The sequence below is a fragment of the Antechinus flavipes genome, chromosome 2, assembly GCF_016432865.1.
Source record: "Antechinus flavipes isolate AdamAnt ecotype Samford, QLD, Australia chromosome 2, AdamAnt_v2, whole genome shotgun sequence".
NCBI lineage: Eukaryota > Metazoa > Chordata > Mammalia > Dasyuromorphia > Dasyuridae > Antechinus > Antechinus flavipes.
Genome location: NC_067399.1, coordinates 346,393,527 through 346,421,227, shown reverse-complemented (window position 1 = coordinate 346,421,227; position 27,701 = coordinate 346,393,527). Strand labels below are relative to the sequence as shown.

Genomic DNA, 27,701 nt, shown 5'->3' with positions numbered 1-27,701 from the left:
TCATCATAGCGCGACGAAAACTGACCCGTGAAAGGGGCGGGCCAAGACGAGAACCTCGGTGGCAGTTGGGGAGGTGTCATGGCTTCTCCAGTGGGGGATGCAGGTCACCCCCGAGGCATGGACAAGAACCTGGATCAAAGCTGCAGTTTCTATCGCGAGGTTCTAATTGGTTTTCTCCGTTCAGTCCGCACCTTGATAGGGCAGGTAAATGACAGCGGCGTTGCCCTTTCTCCCCCAAATCCTTCCCCCTCTCCCTCCTTCCCCCTTTCTCCCTCTTTTCCTTTTTCCTTCTCTCTCTTTCTCCCTCTCTTCTTCTCCCTCATACTCTCCCTCTCTCCATCTTCTCCTCTCTCCCTGTTCTCCTTTTCTCTCGCTCTTTTCTCTCCTCGTTTCCTCAGATTACAAAAACTCTGCTAGGTGAACTAAATTAACAGCCTGTGAGGCCTTTCATTGTATCTGCCCCAAAGAGAAGAGTTTTCCAGGGTTACTGTGGTGTGGCACAGTCCCTTATATTTTTCCTTATCCTGGGTCTCTTAAGTTGATTTCTCTTCCCTCCCTCCCCAAAAAAGAAAAGGAAAAAAAGAAGGGGAGAGGAGGCGAATGGGAAAAAAAAAAAAAATAGCGGCCGAAGAAGTCAATAAAAGAACTAACTGTGAGGCCGGAGAAACTGGCCTGGCCTATTAATCCGCTCAGTGGGATTGGCCACAGCGCGGGGAGTTCAGAGTCGGACGTCTTTCAGAGACCACCAAAAAGTTCAGTAGCTTTTTGTACGGAAAAGGATGTGAACACAGAAGATCCTTCTTTATTTTGGGAAATTTTATTAACCCCCACTATTTTTGTGACTTGCTATGATGAATAATAATGTAGTTTACATTTTTTTCTCTAGTGGGTCATATTTAATTACGGAAAAAGAAGACCACACCGACCAAAAGACTAGGCCACTTTTAATGTCTCATGGGTATAAATAAGCCGAAATGGGTAACGAAGATAACTTAGTTACGGTGTTTGGTTATAATTTTTACGAAGTCCTTTAAAATGCAAAATTGAAAGTTGGTTGTTTACATGTTTCAGACTGTTTGAAAGAAAATTTTAAAGTACTTCTAACAATATCTCACTACCTACTTGGAAATCTTAAAAGTATTTAATTATAGTTATATGGTCCAAGTAGACATTTGACTTAAGTAGTTGTTAGTTTTGTTTTTTGTTTTTTGTTTTTTTGATTACCATTATCTTCCTTTTCTCTCTCTTTCCCTCCCTCCTCCATCGGATTAGCTTAGAAAAACATGCTAAAAAAATGTCTCCTAGGGCTGGGCCTGATAACAATTGCTTCAATAACCTTATGGGTACTAAACTGAATGTTAGACTAAATTCATAAACAAAACTATTCCAGCTTCCGATTTGTGATGGTAGTTTTATTCTTCTGATTATTTTTACAAAAGTTTTGTCAGAGGTAAGAAAAAACTTGGTTTTTCAATTATCTCTGAAGAGACAGTTTGTGATATTCTTCCAAATTTGGAGCAGTTATTTATGGCAATTATTAAGAATGCATATTCAGTTCATTTTTTAAAAGTATTTGAAAGAGTATGACTTGAAAAAGGATTTTTTAAAAAAATATTTGCATTTTAGGCCTTATACTTAGCCAGTCTAATCTCCTTTTAAACACCACGGGGGAAAAAAGCAAAGCAATTGGAGCTGGACTTAAATGAATTAGGATGGAGATAAATTGTAAATTAAACAAAATTCTGTTATAGTCTTTTACAAATAGATTATTTTTTCCGGTGATAAGTTAAAATTTTAAAAGAATGTTAATTTTATATGAAAATTTGCACAGTCCAGATTTTTTTCAAAGGCATATTTCCTACAGATTATATTATTTTATGTATTTCCCAGACTCTAGGTTCTATTAGTCACATGATTTAACATTTACATAATATGTCACTGTGAAATGTGTAAATATCATTACTTGAATCTGGCACAGAAGATGGTGTCAATTAAAAAAAAAACCTCATAGCTCAGATTGATGATTAATCAAAAAACTGACCATAATGATTATCTGGTTTTTTTGATATAATAAAAGCAAAAGTTTTTTGAGTACCACTTTTGCAAGAAGCTAAATCTTAAAATTTATATGATTTGCTTAATTATTATGATGCTCCTAATTGTTGATAGTTTGATTAAGTAACCCAGTATTGAATGTTTTATATACAGTCTCACTCAAGTCATAGGTGTCCTTAATTTTTAACTTTTTAGCTTGCCACATTGACCTATTGACTATTTTTCTTTTGTTTTGAACTTAAGTATTTTACTGTTGTATTATTAATTTCTATGCAGAACAACCAATCATTGACAGGTTAATGAAAGTTTTGAAGTCAGTCAATTTTTACATGCTCTATGAGGTGTGTGTGTGTATATATATACTTAATATTGCCAATATTGAAAGTTACAGTGACTAGCCTTTTTTTTTTTTTAATTTGAAATGAAAATTTTCCCTATATATGAGTAAAGGATTATATGGATTTTATTTTTTATTTTTATTATTATTAAAAATGAAAACAATTACATACAATTGAAATGTTAATAAGTGTAATAAATCAAAATTAACATAACCTTCATTCTCCACAAAAATTTGTTTGGATTTAATGTGCTCATTATCAAGTAAGGTGCTTATAATTATTGTAATCAATGCACTGACTTTATTAATCTCTTTGCTAGCCTATCAAATCATTTATGTGACATTTAAAAAATACAGATCGATAATTTCATATTTCTTTTTATATCTCTGAAAGACTTAAAACTTAGAGACAAATTCTAAATGTGTTCTAGTGTTTTTCATATTCATGATGTTCCATTTATAACCCTTTTGAATTTTTAAAAAATTTTATCCCTTCTATGTGAACTCATAGAGGATTTGTAAAAAATCTTTTGTAAAAAAAAGTTTTAAAAGTAGTAATACAAACCAGGTTTTTTAGTAAATTAATATTATAATATTTTTATGCTAATATATAATATTATTTTTAGTTGCTTTCATAAATGTTGTATACATTTATGAAAGATATATTTTTATATAGATATAATACAGATATATTTTTTATCCCTTATTCCTTAATTTAATTAAGCAACTTGGAAATTTATTAGAAGTCTTTTGGGGCTTTATTTAAACAGTAGATCTACTCCATCCACAAAATGTATGATTGGATTCAGAAAAGTTAAATTGTATTTCATTTTTCATTTTTATTACTCAGATGAGTCATAGGTTGGATAAATTTTTGAGAGCACACTTAAAAAAAACATCTATAAATAGGTTTCATAAACCATATCTAGTAGCCTTGATTTACTAAGAAGTTTGGTAAAGAAGGCAGTCAATAGAAGTATGATTCAGATATCAACAGAGGACAAATAATAGATATTAGATATATTTAGCTAATTAAAATGATGCACATATTAGAAATTCATTCTGATTTGAGTGGGTTTCAGTATGAGGCAAGTAACCTTCAACCCAAACCAAGGTTGTTTAGGAATATCTAAAGTGTCTTATAAAGTAATTTCATCTATAAGGCAATCCATGACATGGGACTTAACCTCTTGAGGGTGTAATACCATGCTTGTTCTTTTATCAAAATATTCAAGATTCTAACACTTTTTTAGCTGAAGATTAAAAGATTGATAACTTTGAGCAAGATAGGTACGTGGGTTGCTTTGTAAAAGTCCTATTTTTTTTGTGACAGCACATGTGTACAATATAATGGTGTAATTTTTGTGATGGTGCTGTTTTGCCCTTTTGAAGCTTAACCTTGGAGATGATGTGGTGAAAATTACAATCGATTGGAACAAGCTTCAGAGCCTCTCAGCACTCCAGCCAGCATTGCTCTTTAGTGCTCTTGAACAACATGTTTTATATTTTCAGGTAAATATCTTGTGGGACACATTAACTTGACTGTGAGAATAGAATCTAATTGTAGTAAAATTACAAGCTTATCACATTTCAATTATTTGTGGCTTAACACTATTAATACACAGTTGCAGATAGGTTTCAGTACAGTTGTAAGACTAGTTCAGTAACTGATGGTGTTACAAAGATTGAATGAATCCATTTCTATTCAATTCTAGACCTGCATTGTAAATTCAGTACAGTTTCATCTATGGTGGGTTATAATTAAGCAATAAGACACGGCAGGTGTGTGTCATGCTATGATAATGATTCCATGCCTTGGGTGAGTTTGGAGGCTCATGGAGTGCTTTCAGTGGTTTAAGGAGTGGCATTATCTCAGCATGACACATCCTGCAGTGTCTATTGCAATTAAACATTTTCAGCTTAGTTTTTAAAAAGAAAGTGATTTCTGTGTTATTGTCTCATCTTAGTAAGTAGCCAGTGGCTATATTATCTGATAATTTTCCTTAACAGTTTTTGTAGCATCCTTTATATCAGAAGTAGACATTAAACTGTTAGATGTATAGTAATTTGTTATTTCAGTGCATAACTTCCTGTATAGTCAGATGACTATATTGGTAATTGTATAAATTTTCATAGATAAAATTCAAATCTTATGATGTTAAATGGAGAAATGTTTTGGATTCATTACATTAAAATATCATTTTTTATAAATTATAAAAGAGTTGCCATAATGAAAATAAAATTATAATTCTTAAAGGTATAACCTCAAAAAGTTTTTATTTAAACTGGAATATATATTAATATTCATCTCTTCCTTTACTTCAAGGGCTTTATCCTAAAATTTAACTTTCATATTGGGAGTTATATTTATCAGAAGGGAAGAAGAAAATAGGTGACTGAATTACGTTATGTATTACGTTTGATGTAGTTTTTTCTCATATTAGTAATGTGTTCATTTTATGCTATGTTTCATTTTGTGACCTAAAGACATAACTTACCATGACAGAAAAAGCATAAGTGTTCAGTACAACAGCTATATATTTCATGTCTGTGTTCTTTCCTATACTTTGACCAACTGTGGTTTCAAGTGGAGAATCTCCAGTGATGTACTGATAATGCAGGGCTTTACTGAGTAGAGCACTGGCTCTCATGTTAAGGAGGAAAAATACTAAGCTTCAGAGTTCTGAGTAGGCATGTGAATGACATGCTAATTAAGTGACATTGGTGCCAGAGGCTGAGCCTTTGATTTAGGGTAAAATAACAGGGTGATTCCTTCAAAGACAGTTAGATTTCTTAAATCTAAAGGTTTCTTAAATTTCTTAAGATGTAGATTTCTTAAGTTTTTCACAGATCTCACACATGATGATAATCATGGCTGCACAAAACTACAATTGTCCTGTATAGTCAAATTTATTAATGCCAAAATGCTAAATTTATATTCAATAATTTTTGAAAATTCAATTTAAGTAGAAATATTAAAATTATAATAAATTTGATCTTGGTCAGGTTAAACACTATCAAATATGCCCATGGTTTTTCTTAGCCTTTTTTAGAAAGACTTAAGCGCCTGATTAAAGAGGAAATTATTAATGCCATTGAAGAGGCTGATAAAACAAAATTGGTCAACAAAAATGATTCAAAAATATGTCCTGATGATAACCTACATGCAGATGAAAAATACGAGGATTGTGGTTTGGGAGTTCTAAAAGACAAGCAAATTAATTTTGATCCAGAAGTGGTCCAGATAAAAGCTGGAAAAGCAGAAGTAAGCATAAGTGTTTTTATCTTGAATTTAAATGTTTTTTAAAAATTGAAATTGAAAGTTTCAACAACATATATAAATATACATGTGAACTTGTTTGTTACCTACAGATTGACAGGAGAATATCAGCATTCATTGAACGAAAGCAAGCTGAAATCAATGAAAACAATGTCAGGGAATTTTGTAATGTAATTGATTGTAATCAAGGTAAATATCCAGCCAGAATTTAATCTTCAATTTATTTTCTTTTTTTCTTTTCTTTTTTTTAAAGTTCTTAGCTCTTAAAAATCAGTAAATTCAAGAATTCAGTTTTGTTTATTTTAGGATCAGTTGTAAAGATTTTTCTCTTGCTTAACAATAGAATCTTTTACAAAATTGAAAATTCTATAATTAAGATGACCAAGTTTGGCTGCACTGGAGAAATATCTCTCCCCCCATTAAAGAGATAGGAAACTGTTAGTTTAAATGGTGAAGATCTCAGAGGGTTGTTTTGTTGGTTTCTTTTCCTAATTGTTTTCTCATACTTTTTTTGGTATAAGGAAAGCCTTATGTGTTATAGGGTGAGTGGTAGATTGTATTGAGAAGTAAATGTGATATGTACAAAATATATTCCTAAAAATAAATTTAAAAATAGACTAGTTTCAGAAATGTTTTGAGGATTATGCTTCTTCAGTATTAAGAATAAAGTAGAATAGGATGTTGTAATAGTTTTTCAGTGAATTATATTCCCTTTTAAAAATAGTTGAAATTTTATAAATTAAAATAAAGACTTACAATTTTGTTTTTTTAATATTGGTCCTCACAGTGAGCTAGAAATTTGTTTAATTTTTTTTTCCCAACTTGAAAGTATGTTTTGTGTTGTGTTACATCAGTTGATTGCAGAAATTTTTGTCGTGATTTTTCTTTTATAGCATTAAGATATGTAATTGTTAATTTCCATTAGATTCTTCTAGTATAAGTTTTGCCACAGCATGAAAAATATGAGAAATACTGACATAGCTCCTTGTCAAATGTCACTGTAATCATTAGAACACAAGTAATCATTACTAAAATATATGAAAAATTTGTTCTCCCAAATACTTCCTTTTTTCCTCTCAAATCCTTTGACTAAAGAGATAAGGAAGCATCAGATAAGATTGGCAGTAACACTTCTCTCCTTTAGGTATCCATTTAATAATTTGTTGTTTTAACTTTCCCTATCATAAGCATTATACAGACACATTTTCCTGATTATGTGTGTTACACGAGTGTATATTTTTATGTATATACACATAAAGACGTGTGTGTGTGTGTGTGTGTTAAAGGAAATGGCAGACTGAGCATCTTTGCCAAGGAAACCACAAATCTGGTCACACAGAATTGGATGCAATTGAAACACGTGATTAATATAAGCATATACATTTGTATAAATACATAACATAAATGACTTCTTTTATAATAAAATTATTTGTAAAGCAGTAGATGTGATGCATTGGCAGAATCTCATTTGTAAACCTTAGCAATTCATCTGCAGCATATTAAGAAAGTATTTTTTGAGGGGAAAGGAAAGGTGTCCTTAATATTATTTTTCTGTTTTCCATGTTAACTCTTAAATATAAATAAATATTTATTTATTAGGAATAAAAGCTACCAAAAATCAAAATGTTCAACAGTATTCCTTGTCTAATAAAGTTCTTTGCTGACCAAAAACAGGGCTATCAAAGATTTTAGCAAATAATTATGTGTACTTACACATTCACCATAATAGGCCTATTTGAAATTCTTGTGGGTTACCTAGCTGTTGAGTTAGGAGTATTATACTATCTTAACTCTTAACAAAGAATGATCTTTTGTTATTTTTTTTTAATCCCTATGATCTGTATTAAAGCTAATTTTAAATAAACTGATGATAAAAATAATATCCCCCCCAATATAATTTTATTATGTATTAACTTGAGTTTGAAGTTATTCTTCACTCAATTTCATAGATTTAGAGCTATAAAGTACTTTAGAAGTCATCTAATCCTTTTATACCTGAAGAAACAAAGGTACAAAGAAGTTAAGTGGCATATTCAAGATCATATAACATTAAGAGACAAGATTTGAATTTTTGTCTCCAGAGACCCCCCTTATCCCTAGGCTGCCTCCCCTTTTTAAATATTAAATATTAAATATTAAAAATTTAAATATTAAATATTAAACTTGTTTTGGATATGAGAAACACTTTGACTAGAATAGTATAAATGCATTTTAACAACTTCTATTCATTAATACTTATCAATTTATTTTTATAAAATAGTTGCTTTAAAAAATCACTAATAAGAAATAGGATTTTTCTTGTAATTTTTAATCTAGAAGGAAATAGAGGCCAGTCTTGGGGTCTGGAAGACTTTACAACCTGCCTCTGACTTTGTCCTAAGATCATGGGGCAAGATACTTATAAACCATCAATGGCCCAGGTAACTTTGAAAAACTATGAATTATAATGCCAACGGCTTTGGTGAAAGGAGTTGCCACACCCTACATTGATGGTAGCTATGATTTTAAAATCACAGGTCTGTTCCACCCTCACCTAAAAAAAATACTAACATATCCATTTTGAGTTTGTTTTTGGCTAGTTAAAAATGGAAATGGTTTAAGAAATCAATGTATATTTGATTCTCCTAAATCTTGTGTTTTATTTTAAAGTTAATAGTTTCTTATCTTTCTTTTGGAGTCATAATAATTTATAGTTGACAATATAGAAGTGTGGCTAGAGAGATAACCTTGGAGTTAGGAAGACCTGATTTCAAGTTCTGTCAGATAAATACTATCTGTGGGATCATTGGCAAGTCACTTAATCTTTTAGTGATTCTAGCAACTCTCTTAAGAGTATAATATAAATGACAAAGCAGATATTGATATTCATTGATAGAAGTCCTTTTTAACAATGCTTGATGAAATCACTGGTTTGATAGAAAAGCAAAAATTATCTCCCAGGCTAAGTTTGTGCTTAGTTAAAATTAGTTGAAACAAAAGTCCTAGGGTAAATTGTAATCTGTTTAAAGATTTCAAAGAAAGGCTATTCTGTGTGAAAGGATTTTTATATATCGTCTACTGTTAGATTTCAAACTGTGATATAGCTCTTAAAAAGAATAAGCAATATTTAAAATTTTTATAGATAATCAAATTTAAAATTTCAATACCAATAAGCATAAGAGATACTAAATATTTTTTAAAAAAAACAAATCAATATAATTACTTCTATTTTGTTAAAAAAGGAATAAAATTTTTCTGCCACTTAGAAATATGTTCTCTTGTTTGGAGTTTATATCCTTCTGCTGTCGCATAGACTTTTGAAGGTATTATATTGATGTAATAGTATCATTTTATATGATCCATTGTTTACATATGAAACTAAATTTTTGAAACACTACAAAAAAATTTTCTTTGCATGGAAGATATGTTAAAATAACCTAAGAAGTTATGAATTTAACAAAAGTTAAATAATTAATTTCTTATACAAATGTATTATACTTAAGTATTTAGAAAGAACTCGACATTCCTACCATATTTATTAATAAAATGAGCTACTTGAGAGACTATAAAACTTTATTTTATAAGTGACTAAGATCATCACACTTTTCTGAATTTTCCTTAAGAGAACAGCTGTGCAAGGACTGATGCTGTTTTTACTCCTTATCCAGGATTTAAAAGTCATGTCAAGGGTAAGTAATTATATAATTCAAGTCACTTAACCACTGTTTGCTTCAATTTACTTACCTTTAAAACAGAGGTAGTGATAGCATGTATCTCACAGTTTTGCTTATAAAGACAATATTTTAATTTTTTATTGATTTTTTTATTTTATTGATTTATAAAGATTTATGAAGATTGCCAGCAAGGTACTGGCATATAGCATATATTTAATAAATAAAATAATTTAGAGCATCAGTAAAGCCTGTGCTAATCAAGACTTTATGCTTAGTGATGTATTATTTTCTTCCCTAGTTTCACATTTTTAAAATGTTTATTTTTCTTTTTTAAGCATAACTTTTGTCATTCTCTATCTCTGTTTGGAGGTGATGGGAGGAGCTTTGACATAAATAATCCTTTAAGAAAAATCAAAAATTGTTATTTGGGAATTCATGATTTTAAAAAGTTTATATATACATACATATATATATATCAAAGTATACATAAATTTTTTTCTTAATAATTTAGTTTCTAGAGTTGTGAATACCTATGGCCCACAGACAAGAAATAGAACTGAAGGAACACAAGGAACTGGTCATAAAATTAATAGCATGTTCCGTGACTGTGGGAACCAGGCTGTGGAGGAGAGATTGCAAAATATTGAAGCTCATTTGCGATTGCATACAGGTAAGTGAGTGTGCTATTTGAATAGAGATATTTTTTCATTTACAGAATATTAAGTTTCAGTGTTTATTCTTTGTTGTTTTTAAAATGGTGAAAAGAGAAGGATATTCTTATGTTGAGGAAAAGTTTTCTCGTCCTAAATTATGAATTGACTCTTATTAATTGGTACGATTAATAATTAATTATTAATTTACATTGTATATTTATAATATAAATTACACATTTATATTAACTTATGATTAATTATTAATTAATTGGTATAATTAAACACTTGAATATTTAAAAAAGAAAAAACTTCCAAGTGTTTTTTTAATTTTATTTTTAAAAAATATCCATTAAAATCCTGTTAGGTCAGGTAATTATGCCTCCTAAATTTCTTTTAAGAAAAATAAAAAGGCCAAAATGAAATTATAAGAAAACTTAATGGTTTTCTATTCCAATTCTAAAAGATTATTAAAAAGGGTCCATTTTGCACCCTTTGTGTCCTAAAATGATTAACTTGTGAGTATAACAAATTGTGGTTTTTAAACTTTTCTTTCCTCAGAGAACTTTTACTGAAGTCTTAATTATGTATCATAATCTTTTTATTCTGAAGCATGATTAAGATACACCTTAAAAACAAAGTTCTATTTTAAAAAAACTTACATATTTAATAACAAATCTCCTTGGAGAAGATTTTGTACTTCCATAGGAAAATTTCCAGGTTAATTATTTTAAGTTTTTAGTAAACTTGAAATTTGTATTATCTTAGTTGCCCTCCATCCTTCCTGAAGAGAAGACTATAGGATAGTTTAGGTACCCAATAAAGAGTTTTCTTCATTGGTATACTCCAACATATAGGAGAAATATTGAAACAGGAGAAAATGGGGCAAATAGTGGAGAGAATTAAAATTGGGAGAAATTGGATGTTGTCTTTGCTGTTCCCTATGATAGTAGTAACTGGATTTTCTTCATCCTAAACAACAGACTATTGTCTGCTCAAAAGTCATGTTAAAACTCCCCTCAAATAGCATAGAAACTTTAAAGAACATGCTAAGCACCACAAATTCTTGATAATTCATATAACATAGTATGTAGTGTTTTGAAAAGGGTAGATAGAATATGATATATCCCAAAGTATATATGACTGATTAAAGAAAAGATTTCTTTGTACTTCATTTCAATAAACCTTACTGAGTGAATTGTATAAAAATCTTTTAGCACTGTTTTAAAAGTCAAAATAACAAGATCAGATCACTTTTTAAAGTTTATAGCTTTCAGATTCTTAAAATTTTTCTTTAGGTGGTCCAGTACCTAGAGATATTTATCAGAGAATTAAAAAACTTGAGGATAAAATCTTGGAATTGGAAGGCATTTCCCCTGAGTATTTTCAGCCAGTTGTAAGTAAAATTCACTCTCCTATGCATTGTCTTATATATCACATGAAATAATATTTGTAAAACTTAGCAGGGAGTGAGTTTTTAAGGCTTATTAGCACATGAGTGCTTAATAAATGTTCTTCCCTTCTCTTCATCCTTTTATTACTACTCCCTCTTTTCTCAAGAGGGAAATCTAATTTCTGTTTTGAAAGTTTCTTGTTTAGCCAGTTAGTATTTTGTAAACTACAAGACCTCAGCTAATTTTCTTCATCGTGTTTTAAATTATTTCCCTTAATTTTTTGAAAACTTTATATAAAGTTGTTGTATACAATTCTTTCCCCCTTCTTAGAGTTAAGTAGTGTATTGCATTAGGGCAAAAAAAAAAAAGTTGTATACATCTGAACTTAGAATAATGAAAAGATAAAATTTTTCTAGGTTAATCTCTGTGTATGCAACTTCGGTTTCTCTGAGGAATTCTTAGGAAGTGACTGAAAACAATAATTTGAATGTAACACTCATTTAGAAATTACAGAGTGCTTCTTCTGAAAAACTTTGCCTACGAATACAAACCATATTCCTTCACTTGACATTTGAGGTCTTATAAAGTTTTTCTTCCAACCCGCTTTTTTCTTTCTTTCTTTCTTTTTTGCCAGCTTTATGTTGCTCTTCTATGTTCTAATCAAACTGGATTATTTATTTTTATTCAAAAACTACCCATATTTTTCTTCATCCAACATTTTTTACTCATACTTGGAATGCCTTTGTTGATATCCCTTTCCCATTTTTTAAGACCCAACCATATCTTATCTACTCTATAAAGTCTCCCTCTCTCACCATTAAAATTATTTCTTCCTTATTCTTTATATAGTCTTCTTTATATTTTTGTATTTTGCTTATGTATTTATTTTTTAATTTGTATAACATTTTTCCATTTACATATATTATTAAAATACTATGAGGGCAAGAGTCTTAACTATTCGTCTAGTGAAAATACCTAACTTGAATTATATGTAGAAAAAAATTTAAGAAATGTTTGAATGAACTACTGTTTTTTATACTATTGTCTGACATTTTCATTCTAAGCATCTTTAACTTATTTACTTACTTTTTCATTTGTTGTTGTTGTTCAGTCTTTGAGTCATGTCTGACTCATTGAGTCCCCTGTGGACTCATAGAGTCCATGGGCTTTTCTTGGCAAAAGTTTTGGAGGGATTTGCCATTTATTTCTCCATTGGAGTAAAGCAAACAGAGGTTAGGTGATTTGCCAGGGAAACACAGCCAGTAAGTGTGTGAACCTGTATTTGAACTCAATTTCCTTCGTTGCTCTAGACTCAATGGTCATAGAAGTACTTGGTATCTTTTAATCATGGCCTTTTTTGTTAATCTCCTATAGCCTTCTTTTACCTACTATTTGTCTTTCCATTGTCTTTAGGATCATGTACAATTTTATAATAAAACAAGCCCTTCAAATCAAAAATAAACTTTTCAAAGCTTATACTATATATGCTAAATATTGGAGCTACCAAGAGATAACTGTCTTTAGTGAACTTAGAATTTACTTTAAAGGATTTTTTATCTCACTGATGTAAATCCCTCCTTCATTTGTGAGGATCCTACTGATTTCTCTGATTTTTATTCATGTTCTCTCAAATCCTTTTCAGAGGATTCAACTATATTATACTACATTGTTTTCTGGCTATTGTGAATGTTTTGTCTCTGTGGCAATTGATTTATATTTGTTAAGCTTCCTTAGGAAATGGTTAAACACTTGTTTAATATTTGTTCTTTTATCCATTTTTCTGTGTCAATAGTTTTTTTTAACTAAATTATATTGGAGATATCTCAATTATATAGTATATCTTATTTTAATTTTTCATCTCCTATAAAACTTGCCTTGCCTATACCACTTAGCACTCATGCTTAACTTGCATTTTTTCATCTTGATCCATTTGTATTGTGAATAGGAAGACAGGATAAATGTCCGGTATTTTCTTTTTCTGAGAAACATTTAATATTTTGAGTGCTAAGTGAATAGTTGGAATTGAGTTTATCACTGGGAGCTAGGATGTCTATAGTGAGAAGTAGAATTTGGTTGTCGACTTATAATTGAAGAAGAGAAAATGGCTTGAGTAAAAGTGCAGAGAAACAGGACTAAATATACCTGTGTTCTGTGAATGTTGAATAAATCAGTTTGGTTAGAGCAGAGGATTTATGTAGGGTAGTAATGGAAAATTGCCTCTCTAAGGAGTTTAAATTGTGTCAACTTTTTTGAGCCAGGAAGAGTTATATTCTAATAAATTCAGTTGAAACTTTTGGCTAAGAAAGCGATTAAGGTATCTACAAGTTAGAATTTTAACCTGGAAGTTTATTTTTCTTTACAAGATTTGCTCATATACATTTTTTTTTAATGTTAATCAATGACTTTTCCCACCAGAGTTCAAAATATTTTCTTGTTTGGATGATGTCTATCCATCAATTCAGTTAACATTTTACTTCTTTCATCTTTTTTGTATGAGTATTTGTGGTTTGTATTCCTTGTCTAATAAAAGTAATTATCGTAATAATTTATAGTTAATATTTATGTATAGGGCTTTGTTTTGCCAAGCGACTTTCTCAGTTCTTTATGTAATAATCCCCCCCCAAAACTTGTGAAATAGATGCCGCAGATATTATGTATAATGTTAACAGTCAGTTGGCTTGTAACTCTAATAACTGCCCCTATGATTTTTGGCCATATTTTTCCCAGGCTAAAGTTGACGTCAAGTACTGTCTTATTTCCTTGCATTTGTATCCTAAGCCTTTACATTACTAGTCCTTAATAAGTCTTTTTCTTTCATTTATAATATTATCCTCATTTTATGGATGAGGACATAGAGACTAGAAAGGCTTCATGATTTGTCTGCAGTCATAATATGGTCAAATGTGAATTCAAACACAGGGCTTCTTTATTCAAACCTAAGTTTTCTTGACTTTTCCATCTTGTCTTAAGCTTTAAGTTGTTTTTTTTTTTTTTTTTTTCCATTCTTCTTTAATTTAGAATATATGTTCTGTTTACTTACTGTAAGAGATGATTGGGCATGTTAAACCATTTTGCATAATGCAAAGACAGGACATGTCTTTTTTTATGGACATCATGATTCTCTTAAAAATATTAAGACTGTTAGGATTCTGCTTGTCTAGCAATACTGATCTAGTTTATTGGTCACTGAGCAGAGAACTCACTTTAAAATGTTAATTGTATCAGCTACCAATTTAAAGTTTACAGATGCCTTAAAAGCTATGTGATTCTTAGTATCCTCTGCAACCATCTTTTCTGTCCCTCTGAGATCTCTAAAGAATATGAATATTTGAGTTAATCTTATTACTTTATTGATTCAAAAAATCTAAGCTATATAATTTGAACTTCTTTGACTGTTCCTCTCGTCAAAATCTCTTCTTTTTTCACCCCAGGGGTGATTCCTGATCCTGTATGTTTGATTGCATTTCCTTATACTTCTACTTCTTTTACTCTCTTAGTCCTTTTTGAGGTAGCATCTCATTATTTCCTTTCCTTTAATTGTTCCAGGATAGTCTCTTCTTAATTTCCTTTAGCAGACATTTGTTAATTACCTACATTTTGCTAGATGTTGGGGAGCAATGATGAAAATAGCATGATTCTTGCCCGTTGAGTAAATACTACCCTACTGAAAGTTACTTATATTCAAATTTAGTGTGTTACATATTATGGGGGAACAGAGAGATCTAGAAATCTAGAAAAACTAAATGAGTCTAGTGGTTTAGAAAAATATTTTCAGTTTAGGTGTGGAATGAGAATGTGAAGTCATTCAAGTCAATATTAGCTAATCTTGAAGGGACTAAATTTTGATAAATGACAATGAGAAGGTAGATTGGTGAACACATATAGGCAGGAGATAGATGGCAGAACAACATGGGGAAATAGTAGTTTGGATGGAACATGAAAACATAAATTGCATTCATTTGGGAAAAGGCTAGAAATATAGGTACACAGTATGGTTATATTGTGGAAGAACTTAAATATGTAGCTTAAGGAATTTATATATTTCCGATATGCAACATAAGAAATCACTGAAAGTTTTTAAGCAGTAAAGTGATATATGAGGGTCAGTTTCTAGGGGGGAAAAAGAGGCTACTATAAAGAAACCAATTATAAAGTTATTAAAGCAGTCTAAGCTCAAGGTAATAATGAACTCAGTGCCTCCACTTTCTTCCTTCATTCATTTCTGTAATCCTTCCTCTATTTAAATTGTTTTCTCAAAAATAACAATGATTTAACTGTAAAATCAATTGGCCTTTGCCTAATCTTTTTTCTCCTTTACTCCCTGCAGCATTCTTGAAACAAATTATTTTCTTAATTTCAGTAACACACATACACACACAAAAGTGAACCAACTGCAATGGGCCAAATCTAATTGGATTAATTTATTAGAGATTATGTAAACACCTACACATAAATTCAAAATTTCAATTTCATCAGTAAGTGGGTAGACATAACTGGAAAATAGTATATAGGGGAATATCTGGGGATTTTAGGGTTCAGAAGATTAATATGAATTAATTAATAATGTGATATAATAGCCAAATCATAACCATTGATTTGATCTTAGAGATCTCAGAGGGACAGAAAAGATGGTTGCAGAGGATACTAAGAATCACATAGCTTTTAAGGCATCTGTAAACTTTAAATTGGTAGCTGATACAATTAACATTTTAAAGTGAGTTCTCTGCTCAGTGACCAATAAACTAGATCAGTATTGCTAGACAAGCAGAATCCTAACAGTCTTAATATTTTTAAGAGAATCATGATGTCCATAAAGAAAGACATGTCCTGAGCTCTAATCACATCTATAATATTGTTCTCCTTTGTAGGAAATACATTTTTTAAAGAGAGGTACAATTATTTTTATGGTGGTCTTTTTGGAAAATATTTATTATTAATACTGCATATGTGATGCCTAAATATCCCATGAAATACTGTTTCTCATTGTTTTTGGAAATATTTGGATGCATTCTATTTTGGATAAATATATTCTACCAACTCTTTTCTTTACCTATGTAAAGAGTACCTATGAACCATCCTTTCATTTAAATACGTCTTTCATCTTTCTTTTGTTTAGTTGTTTTGTTTTTTGTCTTTCAAGCAAAAGTGTTACAACTATTATAATTCTGCTCCTCTAGAAGTATGTCTGCTTATTGAGTAAGGAACTTACTTCTATAATGTTAATTGTATTAGTTGTCAATTTTTGCTGTCATCTTTTCTGTTCCTCTCCTCCTGTTCCTGCTGCAGAAGCAAAAGGCTGTTGAAGGACTAGGGGCCATTTTGTTGTTTTCATTGTTTCATGATTGCCATGGCCAAAAAAAAATATATGACTCAAATGACCAGACCAGACCAGAAATGCCTTTCCATAGTAAGCTGGACTGATTCTCAGAGAAGCCAGATTTGTTCTTGTAATATGAGAGTAATCCTGAAATCATATGTCTATATTCAGACTATTAATGAAGTTCAGAATTAGTCAAAAGCAAGATTAAGATTTAGAAAATGGTATAATGTATAATTGAAACAATTTAATTCTTAAACCATTTAAATTATTGACTTTCAGAAGGCTAAGTTGAAAACAGAAATTATATCAATAATGATTATAGAATATTTTTGAAAAGTTTAACCAATGTAAATTAATTTACCATACACACTGAAGTAATGCAACTAGTGCCTTTGTCAGCATACCTGACATAGGACTTTATTGCCAGTGACCTGGTTGCAAAAGACAACACTAGTAAATTTGTTAAATCTTACAAAGAAGAAATCAATGAATAGTATGAGCATAAAGCAAAGAGAAGCTGTGGAAAGCAAGTCTAGGTGACTTATTTATCTTTTCTCATGTACCTTTATTCTTTTTTAAATTCAATTTCTTTTTTTATTTTCAGTCCTCAAATTCTTTTCCTTTACCTTTTTCTTTCCCTCGTCCCCTGAGAAGGCAAGGAAAAAAAATTAAAAATATATATAGACATACAAAACAAAAAAAAAAACATTAGCCATGTTCTAAGAAAAGAAAAAACAAGAAATAGAAGAAAATATGATTCATTTTGTACTCTTGAGTCCCATCAGTTTTGTATCTGGAGGTGGCTAAGATATTTCATTATGAGTATTTTTTTAAAGAGTATTTTTTCCCCAATTACATGTAAAGACAATTTTTAACACATTAAAATTTTTTTATTTATTATTTTACCTCAGTTACCCTCAAAATTTTATTTTTTTGCATTTAAGATTTTTGAGTTCTGGATTCTCTCCCATATTCCCACACACAGTTAAGAAATTATGCAGAACATTTCAAGTTGTGAAAGAAAATATCTCCCACCCTAATGAAAATAAAAACCATCAAGAAAAATTGTTTTAAAAAATAGAGAGAAAGAGAAAATGCTTTAATCTGTATTCAAGTACAACCAGTTTCTTCTCTGGGTATGGATAGGATTTTTCATGTAAGCCCTTCAGAGTAGTCATGGAAAATCTGCAAAGAGTGAAAGTTTTCTTTCCTCATTGCCTATTCTGATTCCTTCAATTTCTTTTTCTTCACTTATTGCTAATGCTAATATTTCTATTACAGTATTAAATAATAGTGATATTAAGGGGTATTCTTTGTTTTATCCCTCATCTTATCTTAGAAGTAATGCTTCTAAGGAATCTCCATCACATGTAATGCTTGTTGATGGTTTTAGATAGATACTGCTTTTCATTTTAAGGAAAATCTTATTATTTCTGTTCTGTTGTAAACATGGTTAGTTATGCTGTCTTCTTAATATTGAACTAGTTCTGCATTCCTTATATAAATCCCATCTGGTCATAGTATACCTTGTATATGATACTCGTGATATATTGCTGTAATTTCTTTGCTAGAATTTTATTTACAATTTCTACATCAATATTCATTGGGAAAATTGGTCTGTAATTTTCTTGCTGTTTTTACTCTTTCTTGTTCGGGTACCATAGGACTATACTTGTGTCATAAGAAGGATTTAGTAGGACTCCTTCTTTCCTGTTTTCCCAATTAGTTTATATGGTATTGAATTTAAATGTTTAATAGAATTAACTTGTAAATTCATCTGGTTCTGGGAATTTTTTTTTTTTTTAAGAGAGGTCATTTATCATTTGTTCAATTTCTTTTTCTAAAATGAGATTAAGCATTCAGTTTAATTTCCTATTAATCTGGACAATATATTTTTGCAAATATTCATCTAAATTCACTTAAATGATCAGACTTATTAGCATACATTGACAAAGTAAATCCTAATTATTGCTTTAATTTTCTTTTCATGGGTAGATTTACCCTTTTCATTTTTGATATTGATCATTTGATTTTTTTTTTTTTTAGTCCATTAACCAGTATTTTATCTATTTTATTGTTTCCCCCCTTTTAGGAACAGTAGATTCAATGGTTTTCTTTCAATTTTATTAATCTCTCCTTTGATTTTTCAGGATTTCGATTTGGTTTTTAATTTGTTCTTTTTCTAGTTCCTTTTCTGTTTTATAGATGTAAGCATTTAGAGAGAGAAATTTTTCCCTAAGTTTCCCTAAGTAAATTATTAATTTACAATTAATTTTAACCTGTTTCTTCACTGCCTTGTACATGTAATGTGATTTTTATTGTATCATGATCTGAAAAGAATACATTTAATATTTCTTTCTTTGTACATTTATTCGTGGGGTTTTTATGTGAAAATGGTCAGTTTTTGTGTAGGTGTTATTTACCACTGAAATAGGATATCTTTTTTGTCTCCATTTTTTGGTTTCTCTTGAGTTTTATTTTTGAAAGTCATATTTTCTGTTTAGTTCTGGCTTTTTCATGAAGAATGTTTCAAAGTTCTCTATTTCTTTGAATGTCCATTTTTTCCCCCTGAAAGATAATCTTGTTTTGCTGAGTTATTGATTCTTGGTTGTAATCCAAGCTCCTTTGCTTCCCAGAATATCATATTCCACATTCTCCCTTCCTTTAATGTAGAAGCTGCTAAATCCTTTGTAATCCTGATTGTGACACTTTGATGTTTGAATTGTTTCTTCTGATTGTTTGCAGTGTTTTCTCCTTGACCTGAAAGTTAGGGAATTTGGCTATTATATTCCTGGGAATTTTCATTTTGGGATCTCTTTTAAGAGCTGATTGGTAGATTCTTTCAACTTACTTTTACTCTTTGTCTATAACTTCCAGATAGTTCAGTAATTCTTAATTATTTCTTCAGGTAAGATCTGCAAGTCAATTTTTTTCCAAAGGAATGATCTTAGGAGTAAAAAAGAGAAAACAAAAATGACTAATAATGAGTTGATTTCCAAGATGACTAGGAAGATATCTGTCTCCAATGCATTCTTGGAAAAGACCAGGCAAGGGTATTTTGTTGACCTCTTATTTATCTTTGAAGTAAGACATATGTCTCAGTTCCCAAAAAAAGGAAAGAATCTTCAGACATCAGGGCAGTGAGCTTGCCTTTGGTTTCCTGTGAACATTTAAAATATCCTTTAAGGATGGTTGGTGAATATCTAGAAAAGGAAGGAATTTTTTTTTTTTTTGAAAGCTTAGCTTCTAAATGAACATTATGCTAAACTAGTCCTCTTCTAGAACCAGAAGATCATTATACATGGCAATAAGAAGATTATATGATGATCAACTCTGATGAATGTGGCTCTCTTCAACAATGAGGTGATTCAAACCAGTTCCAGTTGTTAAGTAAAGAAGAGAATCAGCTACACCTAGAGAGAGAACTATGGGAAATGAGTGTGGACCATAACATAGCATTTCTACTCTTTCTGTTATTTGCTTGCATTTTTATTTTCCTTCTCAGGTTTTTTCTTTCTTTCTAGATCTGATTTTCCTTATGTAGCAATAACTGTAAAAATATTTATACATATATTGGATTTAACATATACCTTAACATATTTAACATGTATTGGACTACTTGCCATCTAGGGGAGGGAGTGGAAAAGGAGGGAAAAAGTTGGAACAGAAGGTTATGCAAGGATCAATGTTGAAAAATTATCCATGCATATATTTTGTAAATAAAAGGCTACAATAATAAAAAAAAAGTAATTATTGAAATAGAAATAACTGATAGATGCTGCAACTTCACGAATATTAGCTATCTGTGTAAGTATTACTTTTGTGACTTGGAGCACAATAGAGCCACTCAGGCTACTTGAGTTTCTAGTTACTTTTTTTCTTCTAATGAATTAAAAAAAAACTAAAAACTATGAAATATACCAGGGAAAAAATTATATTGGCTTTACCATGAAAAATAAATATTACTTCAATTATTTTGATCTGAGTTTATACAAAAATGTGTTTTATGTTTATGTTCATATATTGTACCTGTATCTGTTTTGGCAGTTACACCCTCAGATATTTTATACTGTGTAAGAATTTTAAATGGCCTAAAATAATTTTGAATAATATTTCTCACACATAATGTAGTTTTCTAATTTTTCATTTTTTATTAAATCTATTTTAACTGTAATTTTGTCTGAGATCCTGATTACTTTCCCTGCCATTTTTACACAATAAATTCTACCCCTGGCCTTAAAAAAAAAAAAAAAAAAATTAGTCCTCTTCTTTCTCTTTCCTTTTCTTTCTGTTTCTTTTGAAAGAGGCAAGCATATAAATAAGTATATACAATATAAATTAAAATTGATGTTGAGGAAAGGCACTAGTAACTAGGAGAATCAGATAAGTTCTTTTGTAAGAGGTGGGGTTTGAACTGAGCTTTGTAGATTTTAGAGATTCTAAGAAGTGAAGGTCTCAAGAGAAGGGCATGAAAAAACATGGGAAGTAAGTCTGGAAAAAACTCAGAAATTGTTATGTTTTGGAGCCAGATGGTGAAGGATTTTGACAAGTAAACGCAAGTCTTATATTTGATCCTAGGGACAATAGAGACCCACTGGGGTTTTGAGTAGTGAAGTGAAATTACACTTCAAGAAAATCACTTTAATAGACATATGTACATGATGAATTGGAAAAGGTTTAAGGCTTAGATGAATTGGAGTAGCTTAAAGTAAGGAGATAAGTTATTAGATTGATAAAATAGTCCAGGCAAAAGGAGATAAGGACTTAAGCTAGGGTAATGGTTGTCTGAGTAAATAGAAGAGAACAAATGAAAGATATCATGAAATTAAAAATGGAAAGATTTGGCATCTGATTGGATATATAGGATGAAGGGGGAAGTCAGTACTCAGGAATAGTGTTGAAGATGCAGACCCAAGTAGTTAGGAAAATGGTGGTACCCTTGACAGAAATAGGGAATATAGGGAGAGGAAAAGGTAAAGGTGAGTTGAGTTCACTTTTGCATGTGGTATGAGATGGCATCTACTTTGAAATATCTAATATGCAGTTGGAGATAAAAATATGTGAATGGAGGTCAGAGAGAGACCTGGGCAGGTCATCTGTATTGAAGTGATGATTAAATATATGAGAACTACTGAAGTCACTAGGTTTAAAATTTAAAGAGAATAGAAAAGTGCTCAAGACAAGGCTTCATATTTTGTTTTTAGTTCTGAACACCAGTTTGAAAAGGAAACCTATCATCTGGAGAGTCAGATTGGTCTGGAGCAGGGAGTTTGTACCAAAGTAAAGACTACTGAAGGAAGAGAAAATGTTGGAAAAGATTGGAGAACATTTTTGGGAGAATGTGACAGGTGACTTCAAGTGTTTTGAAAGCCTATCATATAGGAAAAGCAAGAGAATTTTTTTCTTCTTTTTCCCAGAAGGCAGGTAGAAGTTGCAGCGAGATAAATTTAGGTTTAATATAAGGAAAAAACTTTTTTTCAAAATTAGGTATCCTGTCATGGAATGAGCAGTCCTGCAAGGACACTCAAAGTCTTCAAGGAAAGGCAAAATGACTAGAGGGAATTCTTGTTAAATTAAGATCTGTGTCCTGAGATATCCAATTTTGAGATTGTGCTTTTTTAAAAAAGAAGTGGACCAGTCACATAATGATGGTGAGAAATAAAAACAGGCCAGAATTCTTTAGAATGATGATTAAACTTTTTGAAGTTGTTGAGGGAAGGGCATGGACAAGAATTTATATCTAATTGTTATGGATAAATTGAAATTTACATAATTGGAAGCAGTATCCATGCCAGTTAGATTGTGAATCCTTTGCAATTATGGCATAAAAGTAGGAAACTTAAATATTCTCCTGTGCCTCTTCTGTAAATGAATTACTAATCTGGCTTGCAGTATTATCAGATATTATTCTAGATATTAAATCATAGTAAGACTATAGCTATAGCATTCCTTCTAAAAAATGGATCTTACTTAAGCAGTTTATCTTCTGTGGGCTAGACCTTTCTAGAAATTCTACCTAGCAAAGTAGTCTGAACATTGAAAGTTATATAGCCTGCCTTTCATGGATTTGGTTATCATGCAGGTGATTCCCAATGTATATCTATATACATAAAGCCTTAGTTACCAACTACCTCCTAGATATCTCATCTAAAATTGACACCTTAAACTTGACGTATCTGAAATGGAATGTTTTTATATATTTCTTATAAACATGTATATTTTTCTTTATTTTTAGAGTATTCCCATTCTATTTACTGTTTAAGTAGGTACTAACCCACAAAGTTATCCTTGATTTTCATCTTTTACCTTCTATACTTCATTTCCAGTTACTTTCTAATAAGTCATTTTTTGTTGTTAAATAGTTTTTTATTTTTCTAATTACATGTAAGTATAGTTTTGAACATTTACTTTTGCAAGATTTTGAGTTCTAAATTTTTCCTCACTAAATTTTTATGAATCTTCCTTTAAAACACTTTTCTTTCTCTTCTCTCCATTCATAGGGTCATTTTCCTGGTTCAGGGACTCTTGTCCTGAACATTGAAATAACCTAAGAAATTTTATTGCTTCCATTCTCCTTTTCAATATATTCTTCTGAAATCTGCTGAATTATTCTTACTATAAATAGGTCAAACCATATTACTGCTCTGCTTAGAAATCTTCAATGACTCTCTTTTGTTTCTGGTATAAAATTCCTAAGCCTGGCACTTTAAATTCTTTGAAAATCTGACTCCTACCACCTTTTTAGGTGCATGCTGCATCTTTTATTCCAGACAAACTGGCTTGCTAGCTTTGATCCAACTTAACATTTCACATTTTATCTTTGTGGCTTTGTACAGGCTGGTCCCTAAACCTGGAAATGAACTGCCCCCTCTCCTTTAGAAATTCCTAAATTCCTTAAGAGATCAGCTCAGGTATTACCTACTGAAACTCTTCTTTTCTCCCCCACTTCTTCCCCTCTTCCTGAGGGGGAAGATACCTTTTGCTATCTTTACTCATTTATGTAAATATTACCCAGTAAAAAGCAAGCTTCTTGAAGACAGCAATTATTTACTTATTATGTTTGTCTCTCCAGCACCTAATACTATGCCTTGTCCATAGTATACACTTATAAGATTTTTGTTAGAATTATATCAAATTTGATTTTTGTTAGGAACAGAGTATTGATTAGATTATTGCTATATAGAAGGTTGGTCTGGATTTTGATTTCTACAGTATATGAAATTTTAGCTGAAGGATTTAAAACTTTATTTAGAGCACCATTTATGCAATAGATTCCAAAAAATGAACAGTCAAGTGGGAAAACAATATTTCATTTTCACCAAACATGTGAAAAATCTGATTTGGGGGATGTGTGAGACTGAATATAGACAAGTAGAACCTTAAGAGTACTTGCTCTGCCTGTCTTTAGAAGGGTCATCTCAACGAAAAGCTGGCAAATGTTATGTTTTCCTGAATCTCTTGTTTTTCATCCCTCTACCAAAAACAAAAAAAATTATCTGTCACCCTGGCATTATGTAGATTACTTAGAGCTTTTTTCCTATCCATCTACTAATTCTTTACCTCCCCCAAATTTTCTAGAATTCTTTGTCCAGAGTCTCTTTTACTCTCTCTACCCTTTTTATCTGTGCATGTATAAATAGGTAGTTTTTATTTCATATACCCCTTTAAGAATACAGGCTTTGAAAGATTTGGCGTTTTTAAATTTTCTATCCTCATCATCTAGTATAATATTTGCATATATAGTAGATACTTCACAAATATTTGAAATGAATCTTTAAGAAAGCATTAGTAGATAATATGTCTATTAATTAGATGTTTTCCCCATATAATTTTGTCTCTTGGTAGACATCTAAGATTTAGCCTCTCCTCTTGCTACGTTGTGACCATATGCAAATCACATAACCTAGGGTGGCCTAGTCTCAATAATTTGCCTATTTTATGCCTCAAGTTAATTCAGAGGCCCATTATGATGTCATCTGTAACATTCCTACTCAAAAAACTATGAAACACACACATACACATCATCTCTTCCCAAGCCTATGGTTTCCTTATTAAAAGTAAAAATAATCATATGCCACTTTAGCTGAGTTCCCTGTTCCTTTCATGCAACCTATGACTGAGGCTGAGCTTTCTCTGCCTCCTTGTAGCTCTGAAAGCTGGATAGGGATTGTCATCCTTTTTTTAGTAATTGTTCTAGGAGGAGGAAGAAGAGAAACAAGAAAGTTCCCATAGTTGTTTTACTGACTCTAGTCTCTCAAATTCGTCATTAGGAGGGGTTAGGAGCAAGTACATAAAATAATATTTAATCTTCCACTTGTGATTGCTTCCTTTTTAGTATTTGACCTATTCTGTCTACTTTTATTCTTGTGAAGCCTAATGCCTTCTTTAGTGTTCTGCATATAGTGTGAAATGAAAAAATATTTGTTGAATTGGGCACCTAATATTTTATGTTTGTCTTAAATATTGCTCTTAGAAATCTGTCTTGGAAATTTTGTTTAGTGATTCATGATAGAATTATTCATCTAAATTGTATATTCTACAAGTATTCTAGAGCAGAATTGACCGCTCACATTTTTTTAATAATTAATGACTTTGGGTTTTTGGTTTTTCCCCCCATGTTTCATTAGAATTATTCTGGAAAAAGAAGAAAAGTGCAACCACCACAAGTAAGTTATTAATCTTAATTTCATTCCAGTTTCTAATATGTAGATTTTACTTTATATTATGTACATTATTAAAACCTCTTATTTTAATTGTCCGGTATTAGTAGAGTGAAATGTCATCAACTTGAATTAACCTAAGAGAAAAGCCAGATAGTGAAATATTATAATGATGGCTTTTGTTTTGGTGGGGGGTTTTTTAATATAGAAAGTTTTAAAACAATTTTGAATAGCTTGGTTTTTTTATTAAATATATGACAGACTTTCATGTATTCTAATTATATGCATGATTCCTAAATGTTCAGGTCTTAACATAGTTTTGAGCTTTAGCACCATCTGCAGTTTTAAATTCTAGTAGCTTAAAATTGCACCAAGACTTGATATAAATTGGAAAAAATTTAAACTAAGCAGCTAGGTGGCAAAATAGGTGGAGCACTAGGTTTTGGAGTCAGGAAGACCTGAGTTTAAATCTGATCTTAGATACTTCCTAGCTATTTGATTCTAGGCAAGTCACTTTACTTTTTTCTGCCTCAGTTTCCTCAACTGTAAAAATAAAGATAATGAGAACACCTATCACCCGAGAATTATGAGAATCAAACGAGATAAAATTTGTAAAGCACCTTTTCAACTAAAATACGTTGTTACTGTTTTAATATTTAAACTGAATTTTAAAATGCTTTGTTTTCCTATCACTTCACATTCCTTATTTGCATTTTTTGTTTTTATTCATTATTTTTTAATCCAGTATTAGTAGTACAGTGTAATGTGATGGAAATTCAAGAATTACAAGCTGTCCCCCATATTTCAAATGCTCTCTTCACTTCCACCTCTTAGATTTCCTTGTTCCCTTTAGAAGTCAGCCCAATTCCATCTTATCCAGGAAGCTATTTCTGAACAACCTATCTAACAGTGTTCTCCTCTCCTTTATTGATTTGCATTTATTTTGTATTAATAATTGTGGATTGTTTTTTTCTTATGTATATGTGCAATATTGTCTCTTTAAAGTACTACAATTCCATATGAAGACATTTAGTTTTGACAGGGACAGAAAAATTACTTTTGCTTTTTAAAAAGTTATATCAACTGGTAAAAGATTAAATATAGTGCCTATTTCATAAATGCATGCCTTGATCCTTTAAAAAAAAAAAAACAGGAAAAAACACTGGCTTAATAAAAATTGTTAAGATAGAAGTAAAAAAAAACGGGATGAATTTTAATGTTTCATATTTGTTTTTCCTATTCCTATTTTTCCCTATTTTTTTCTATTCCTTACATATATATTAATATTTATTTGCTCAAAATCAATTTCCCATTTGAGGGGAAAAATACTGGCCATTCAAAATATATAAAACTCTCTTTTGACATTTAAAGTTTTACCTAGTTTTTTTCATCTATAAAAAAATTTTTTTCATCTATAAAATTAGCACTGAGAAAAGATTATAGCTTAGTGGTTTGAGAACCACCCTTAGAGTCATGCTGAGGATCTGAGATTAAGTCCTGCCTTTCACATGTATTACCTAGTTGTGTGACTTGAGGTAATCACTGAAACTTTCAATGCCCTGAGCAACTCTCTAAAAAGTTTAGTTGCTAGTCTTCATTTGATAGGTAACCATTTCCTACTGATAGCAAATACAGATGTCACCCAAAAAAACCTAAATTTCTTTCCAGTCCTCAGAGATAATGTAAAGAAAGCATATTGTAAACCTTAAAGCTAAATGTAATTTGTTATTGCTCAATAATTTGTGTCTTTATATTTATTTACAGCAAAACTATTCGTTGGCTGAACTTGATGAGAAAATTAGTGCCCTTAAGCAAGCTCTGCTAAGGAAATCAAATGAAACAGAATCCATGGTCACTGATCAATTTCCATAATGAAGTATCTTTATTGTTATTTTTATTAACACATGTGACTTAAGGAACTGTTTAATTACTGTATCTCTCTTTAGACTTGGCCCTCCTTCTCCCCTCCCTTCCCCTGCCCAAGTATGTTCTTTAAGTTTTGCCAGAAGTGTGAGTCCAGTAAAACTTACTAGTCTAATTTAAAACTATTTTGTGAATGCTTTGAAAATAGAAATGTCTAAAATTATTCCCTTTTGTTATGAAGGAGATGTTTTAGCATTTTTTTTTTTTTAGAGAATTAATAAAAATTAACTTGTAAAATTGTATTTTTTATCTGTAATTATTTGTGGACCAAGAAGGATAAACATCATTTTCACATGTGTAATTTTTAAAAGATTTTATATTTGTAATATTGATGTTTGTTGTGTGTGGTTTTTTTTAATAGTGTCTTGTTTTTTAGCATGTCTGTTTTAAAATACTATTTTTCATGTAAATAAATATAATTGGAACTTT

General features: G+C 30.7%; 1 protein-coding gene across 2 annotated transcripts; it reads left to right on the top strand.

Annotated features, from left to right (window-relative positions):
* The first annotated feature begins 19 nt into the window (after window positions 1-19).
* On the top strand, window positions 20-27,701 carry MBIP (MAP3K12 binding inhibitory protein 1). Of its 2 annotated transcripts, XM_051977998.1 has the most exons (9): window positions 29-204; window positions 3,785-3,904; window positions 5,436-5,657; window positions 5,765-5,861; window positions 9,275-9,340; window positions 9,837-9,995; window positions 11,274-11,371; window positions 25,317-25,355; window positions 27,114-27,701. In XM_051977998.1, exons 1-9 carry the CDS (start codon window positions 79-81, stop codon window positions 27,219-27,221), a joined length of 1,035 nt encoding a protein of 344 aa, XP_051833958.1. In that variant the 5' UTR covers window positions 29-78; the 3' UTR covers window positions 27,222-27,701. The 2 variants fall into 2 exon arrangements, with proteins under 2 accessions (XP_051833959.1, XP_051833958.1); XM_051977999.1 differs by lacking the exon at window positions 11,274-11,371 and having other exon boundaries at window positions 20-204; window positions 27,114-27,277.

Bases quoted from the DNA above. Each gene is read 5' to 3' on its own strand.
- MBIP (XM_051977998.1), top strand. From the start codon at position 79: ATGGCTTCTCCAGTGGGGGATGCAGGTCACCCCCGAGGCATGGACAAG. The intron at 205-3,784 runs GTAAATGACAGC...GCCCTTTTGAAG, and splicing joins TCCGCACCTTGATAGGGCAG to CTTAACCTTGGAGATGATGT. The intron at 5,862-9,274 runs GTAAATATCCAG...ATTTTCCTTAAG, and splicing joins TGTAATTGATTGTAATCAAG to AGAACAGCTGTGCAAGGACT.